We start from the raw sequence: 7,511 nt of genomic DNA on the forward strand, positions 1-7,511 counted from the left end.
TTTTGCTGAACTGAAATTATTTTTACTGAAACAAAATTATATTTGCTGAACTTAAATTATTTTTATTGAACTTAAATTAATTTTACTGAACTGAAATTATTTTTGCTGATTTAAGAAATCTGAATTTTACTGTACTAGACTTATTTTTACTGAATTGAAATTATTTTTACTGAACTGAAATTAATTTTACTGAACTGAACTTATTTTTACTGAACTGATATTATTTTTACTTAATATTATTTTTTTAAGGTGAAGAGAACAAGGCCTAAATGTGCAGTATGATCTTACCAACAAGTGGGTCGTTTGTACCTATGAGCCTTATATAATTGGCGACACTTATATAAGGCTCATATTAATAAAATAAAATTAAAAAATTAAATTGACACCTATTAGCATGAATATGTGGTTATAAGCCTGATTTAATACGCTCTCATTAATAACATTTTGCTACATATCAATACATCACTAACTTAGATATCAGAGTGACTATTCTCAACCTAACTAACATTCAAGGCTACTTTTTTGCTCTTCTTAAAGATGTATACTAACATAAAAATTACCACTGTATTGTATCAATCTAAAACAATTGAACACTATAATAAACATCTTTTTAATTATACAGAATTAGCGAAAACAATCTAATGTAAGCATATTGTATTGTGTTGATAAACTATCAATCATAAAGCCAACTATATAACGTATTCAAACAAGTTTAGATTATCATTGCATGAATGTCATAGGTCCAAAAGTTATCACCTTTTAAAACATATTAACATTCCCTTTAAATTAAGGACATTACCATCTAGCAAAATGTTTTCCTTATATGACCCGCATAATCTTAAACTTTGGATTTTATCATCTCAAATTCAAGATTGTTATAATAAGAAAGCCTAATTATTTAAGCAAAGATCACAGCAATATAAATTTGTGACTAAGAAGCCATCCTTTTTTCTCTCCTTTATATCTTAAAAGATTTGTGTTCAACAAGAATATCATTGACACTGTCGTGACGTACCATTTATTTTGGTATATTTTCCCCTTTTAGCTGATTTTATAAGAAAACATCAAACATTATTCGTGCAATTATTCAAGCGTAGGGCATATAATATAGGTGGAACTCCAAATTGGAATTCATTATTGCACTCTTCCGTACCTTTCCTTTGCCTTTGCTTTGAAGAGGCATTGCAGAGGCCTTGTTGTGTAGGGCAGTAGGGCCCTTGTAACGTTTATCATGCCTGGCATCAACTTTACTCGTTCTTGAAAGCTTACAACAGTTTAACTTTTATACTGGTACCATTGTTAAACTTATTATTGACCACGTTTTCTTACTACATGTATAATGATCAAATATTACTGTGCAACATGTTGTATTAGCCTCAATGCGTATTTTTCAATTATTAATTTTTTAAATTAAGTACTACACCTTTTACTAATGCAAATTGCATATATTTGTGGTAAGATTTGTATTGCTTTGTGCGCTAGTTAAATTGTTGCAATTATACAGGAAGGGAGCTAAGTGACAAGAGACGAAGTAACAAACTAGAGATACATTTATCAATAGATGATTTTTTAATAGCCATTGGTAGTTACAAGAAATATCATAATTTGAATTCCTGCATCTAGATGATAACTTTCTACTCTACTTTTGACTGATATTGTTCATGTTATAGACCATGTCCATCTTTAATTGAGATAGCCACCTCACGTTGTGCTAGGAAAGTAAGCTAATAGAGATAGTCTAGACTCTAGATATGCTCCACTCTTCACGACTAAGATTGGTGCCTTGTATACCTTGGTTGTTCGGACACTAGAAATTTAAAGGAGTGGCTAGGAACCTATATACATTATTCTTTAGTTGGCCCAAGGATGACTCAGGGAGCATATTCGTCACTACTCTGCCACGGTGGGATCGATGATAGATTTGGGGTCGATTCTCATTATCCACAACTTTATGATTGGACATCATGTAGGTTGTATACACAATATACCCTTATAGATATACTAATGATTCTCGATTATGAGTCTAAATGACCAAGGTTTCCTTGTGCGTTGTGGATTCAGATCCTCTAATCACCCTGCCTAGCAAGGATTGTAACCTGTGAAGCTAGTAAATGTCCAAATCAAAATATCATTGCTAAACACCTATATGGGTTATGACTCTTATGAGCATATGACAAAAGATATACTCATGTAACATATGAAGTCTAATAAATGAGTAATGAAATAGAAACCTAATTCTACAAGAAGCTGATTGTGATCAATGACTACGTTTTTATAATTCATGTTAAGGTTTTTGGTAAAATGTCAAACATAAAAGTAGCTACTTGATCTAATTGACATATAAAGACATTGACATGAACATCATAGCAGAATGAAAGTGCTAAGGACCTCACTGGCTTTCTTCCATAACTTCTACACTTCCATGCATCGAATTTTGGAACTTCATAGTTCAGTTTCATAAACTCACAAACCATTTTTTTATTGAAAGAAAACTCCAACCTCAAAATACATTTTATTTTCCAGCTAAGCGGCTAACACTTGTTATACATCTGGGCCCCTAACGCAAATGGACGCCTCACAATAGAAATTCGATTGACCTTTTGGCTTTTTTGGAGATCCGAACGTGGAGATTCTCCGGAAAAAATCGTCGCATCTTTTTCCGATATCTTATAAAAAGATATTCAGTCTATTAAAATAGAACTGTCTACCTGAGACTGTCCCTTGGCCCGTAGGTCGTGACCTACTCTTAACGGTCAAAGCGAGCCCCCTAGATTTCCAAGCTTTAGCCAAGGCTTAGCACTGGTATCCTATGACCCTATGTTTAGATAACCGAGTGACCACCCAAGGGAAGAGTGAAGTGAGGCTGTGACTTAGCCATGTAAGTCGGGGTGAGCACCAGCTAAGCTACATGTCGTCCTCAGTTATTATTACAACATAGTTACAATTGTGCCTTGACACATTCTAAACTGTACAATAAGAAAAAATAAGGCCAATCGTCAGGAAGGTTACAGGTATCATATGGATACAACAGATGGTGCAGACAAAAATCTACCTTCAAGTTCAAAGATCACTGTGATCAATATGTCAGTATTATCAAGATAAAATGAAGTGACCAGAGACGTCATCATAAACTGTTAAGCCGATGAGGCCCATTTCCGTCAGCCTCACCACTCTCATTTTGAAGAATGTTGCCTGAATCATCCAACCACTCTTCTAGTCTGGCTTCCCTATCAGCCTTGAACTCGTCATATTCTATTGCTTCGGGCAATACGAGTTGAGATTTTCCATCTAAGGATAAATTACCGCCTTCAACTACCTCATTTTCAATCTGACTAGATATAGGCAAATCATCAGTTTCCTCCACCTGAGTGGAACTATTGCTTCCAGAAGGTAATGGCTCCTTCATATCGAGTTGAGTACCTTGTGCCCACTTCAAGTTAACCGCCTTTTCCTTAGCAGACTGGAACACGCTTGAAAAGTAACTTCCTGATTTCACAACATCATTTTGGTCACTAATTGCAGAGCGAGCCCATGCTGAGCCCCAGGAACTGGCCGCACCAGCCTGATAACTTGAAGTGCGTGGTTGGATAACACCTCTAACCGGTTGTTTGGTTGACATTATTGTCAGAGATGTCTTAATATCTCGAATCATTGCATCAATAACTGGGGAGCCACATTTTTTCATCGTCCTTGTCATAGCTACGGAATCCTCCAAATCTTCAGTGTGTAAACTCACTTCATGTGACTTCTCCAAGATGTTATTCTTGAGCCTGATGATGTTAGGCACTGCACTCTGGGCATGCTGCTGGATGTAGTATAGTCCTACAGAAGGTTCGTTTGCCACGTACTTAATCATATCTCCCAAGTTCTCATTTATCTCAACAAAGCCATCAGCAGGAGAGAGTTCACACATTTACTACAAGTACACAAATTGGAAAAGTTAACAATATGCCACCTTCAAAGATAATCTAATACAATGAACAGGTGAAATTTGATAGTATATGTATATTTACTTCCAGAATCAATTAATAGAAATTTAGTAGAAAAGATACAGAGAATAAAAGATCAGAAGTTTCACAACCTATGCAATGTACAAAATCTTTTCTCTGACTCCTGGGCTTTCTATGAGTTACGATTAGTAACTGGCATAAATATCACATAGCTTATCTGACAGGTACTGATCGTACAATTGAAGGTCTCAAAGAGATTGACCCTTCTACAGACAAACAATCTTCTCTTCTTATATACAAATCAGTAGCACTACCTTGAGAAAAGGCATTCCTAACTTTGGATCTAATACTATAGTATAGATTTATAACCTTATATATACCAACCTAATGATATTGCATTTTCAGCTGAATGAACACATATTTAAGTATTCAATTAGGATCAAATTGGCCTTTTCGAAGTCCATAATAATATTGGAGGATGAGAAAAAAGGATCATAACTAATGAGGCAGGCAGAAAAAATAATCCTAAGTAACTAAGAGAAGACCTGTTCCAGTTCCAATTTACAAAAATTCTAAAGGCAATATAGGTCTCTTATGTTCTCCCAAAGCATCAGTCTAGAATGTCAATGCAGCTATAATGTCAAAAAGTCATCTCCAGTGAGGTCAAGATGTATGCGCCCTCATCCCTAACTAATCAAACAAAGAAGTGAGCTGCACATCAAAATTGCATTTTTGTCCAGTTCTGGATTTGATTTCAACAGATGATCTAGAAACGAGAATGAACTGAACACAAAAAAGCAAAGGACGTCAGAGCAGCAACTCATAAGAAGAGAATGTAAACCATAAAGAATCGTCTTTTAAGTATGTAAACCATAAAAAAGGTAAGGGAAGGTCTAATTAAAGCATTGTCTTTTGAGTATGCAGACAGACTGGATGATAGAAATATCAACCCAGCCCTTCCTGTATCCATTACTTAAAGTTATTCTAATTGATAAGGTAGTCCCCGTAGTTTGGATCTCTATGAGAACAAAGCATTTAGTTCTGCACTAAAATAGCTTACTTCAACAAACTTAATCACACGCACTAAAATGGCCAACCTCTGCAGCAAAGCTGTGTCTAAACTCAGATGGGTTTCTGAAAGTATGCTATTATTGTATTCATGTCCATTTACTCTTCACCAAATAAATCAAAAAATAACACCAGAAATGAGTTCAAGCTTTCTTATATGGTAAAATCCATTGTCTTTATTAAATAATCCACTGTCGAATCATGGATAGCATTAGCATGACAACACACCCTTACTAGCTACATGCCTAATGTAATGTTCCAAAATCTGTTTGACAGGTGTATACACTTCCCATAAACTACAAAGCTCTACAATCAACTACAATGTTGCAGAGATCTCTAAGCCTCCGGGAACGTGAAGGACATCAGAAATCTTTTTCAACTACGCATAACTCCTATCAAGTTACAACCATGACTTTACCAACATTTCCGTAATTAAGGCTATACTGTCACTTGGGTACAAGACACAGCAGCAATAAACAAACTCAAATACTCAAACCTTTCCAATAAAAATATATACAGACACATACCCATAGTCTGAATTTTCCATATCAGTTTTTAACACTCCACAAATAGTTAAGATCTCAAAACCTAGCTAAAAACGAGTCCATCGCCAATCCTACCATTAAACATATTACAAGTTACAACCTTGCATCTCTTAACTTCCCCCAACCCAAAGCAATTTCTTCAATCAATCTTTTTTCTACCCCTCTATCCCTACATCCATCAACTTGCCTTGCACCTGCACTCAATACCTCCGTTATCAATCTAATTACAATCAAATTCTCGTTCATTATGATTACAGACAACGCTGTATACAACCTTTCCTTGACTTACTCCCTCCTTTCCCCAAAGAACAAAAAGACAGTTCCTTTAAGCAATGTAAAAATCCAAATTGCATAAACCTAAACCCCTTTTGGTTTTATAATCATCAATCAACTACTCAATTCCCAAACAATGATGTTGGCGATTGCACATAAATAATTACCAACCCCATGCAATACAACAAACAAAGTGCATTACCAAATTTTCTTTCTTGACAAATTCACAAAATTCTTCAATTGTCATACTGACAAAAAATGTGCATTAAAACGTAAATTAAACACAAAACTTGGAAATTAAATTCGATGAAAACGAGAACATATCATACCCAATTCCAGTTTCTGAATAATAATTAAATTAAAGTATTCAAGAAAGATTTGAAATTGGTACCTGAGATGATCAATTCCACACCCGGAAGATGATTTGTATTGCTTGAAGCAGATCCACAAACACCATATAACTGAGCATTACCTGAATTAGCACGACGATTGATTAGGTAATTTAAGGTTCAAAATTAGGGATTGTTGGATAAGAAGTAAAGTGATAAGAAATTGTGTTAATTATTTATACCTGAATTTATAAAATTCTGGGTTGTTGTCGTGATCAAACAGCTTTGTTGGGGATTTTCTGATTGAGGAAATTTTGACAAGATTGATAATATTAGACAATGGTAGAATTAGACTCCACTAGGACAATTGTTGTTTTGTGGCAAAAGGATGATGGATTGACTTGAGACATTTGAGAGTTCTAATCTTTCTTTAGCGGGACGGGCGGGCGGGCAAGGCCAATTGTTTTGGATATGGATATGGATATGGATACGGATAGAGCTGTCAATTCGGGTAAACGAGCCGGATTTGGGTCTGGTCAACTCGGATCGGGTCAATTCGGCTTAATGCCGTAACCTATACGGGTCGGGTTCGGGTCGGGTCATGCTTGAGTCGGGTCATACATCTTATCGGGTTTGGGTCAGGTTTAGGTCAGGTCAATAACAAGTTGGGTTACATTCGAGTCGGGTGAACAATAGGTTGGGTTTAATTCGGGTTTTCACGGGTTAAAACGGATTAGGGTAATTCTCGGGTTCGAGTTGGTTTGGTTCAAGTCAATAATTTGCGGGTTAGAATCAGGTCGGGTCATTGTTGGGTTTGAGTCGGATTCGATTAAAGTCAATAATTTGCGGGTTATAATCAGGTCGGGTCATTCTCGGGTTCAAGTCGGGTTCGGTTCAAGTCAATAATTTGAGGGTTATAATCATTTCCAAGTCGGATCATTCTCGGGTTCAAGTCGGGTTATGTTGAAGCCAATTATTTACGGGTTACAATCAAGTCGGGTCATTTTCAAGCCAGGTCATATTCGGGTTCAACTAACTATAAATAGATAATTATCATTTTTATCAAGCCAATTATTTCCTTTGACTATAATATATATGGCAACATACTAGGGAACTATAGCTTATAATTTAGGGAGATAATTATCTCCTTTGACCATACAACAAATATATATGGAGTACTATATTTAACTCTTAAATTTGGGGATGATGCTCCTTTCTTTTGCTGGTTTGGACCGACTCGGTCTCCCTAGACAAAATACTTTGATCAACAATAATAAGGTGGTCTAAATTGAATTTAAGATGATTTGAAATCGGATCAAGAACAATTTGGGTTGAATACTTGAATT

The 7,511-nt window shown here is 35.6% G+C and overlaps 1 protein-coding gene across 1 annotated transcript; it reads right to left on the reverse strand.

Annotated features, from left to right (window-relative positions):
- Nucleotides 1–2,356: 2,356 nt before the first annotated feature.
- LOC145585499 (uncharacterized) lies at nucleotides 2,357–6,547 on the reverse strand. Its single transcript, XM_081642202.1, has 3 exons — nucleotides 6,408–6,547; nucleotides 6,228–6,308; nucleotides 2,357–3,916 (listed from the first exon to the last, which is right to left on the reverse strand). Exon 3 carries the CDS (start codon nucleotides 3,911–3,913, stop codon nucleotides 3,125–3,127), a length of 789 nt encoding a protein of 262 aa, XP_081498328.1. The 5' UTR covers nucleotides 3,914–3,916; nucleotides 6,228–6,308; nucleotides 6,408–6,547; the 3' UTR covers nucleotides 2,357–3,124.
- Between the last annotated feature and the right edge of the window lie 964 nt (nucleotides 6,548–7,511).

This window comes from Chenopodium album, chromosome 16, assembly GCF_948465745.1.
Source record: "Chenopodium album chromosome 16, dcCheAlbu1.1, whole genome shotgun sequence".
Classification (NCBI taxonomy): domain Eukaryota; kingdom Viridiplantae; phylum Streptophyta; class Magnoliopsida; order Caryophyllales; family Amaranthaceae; genus Chenopodium; species Chenopodium album.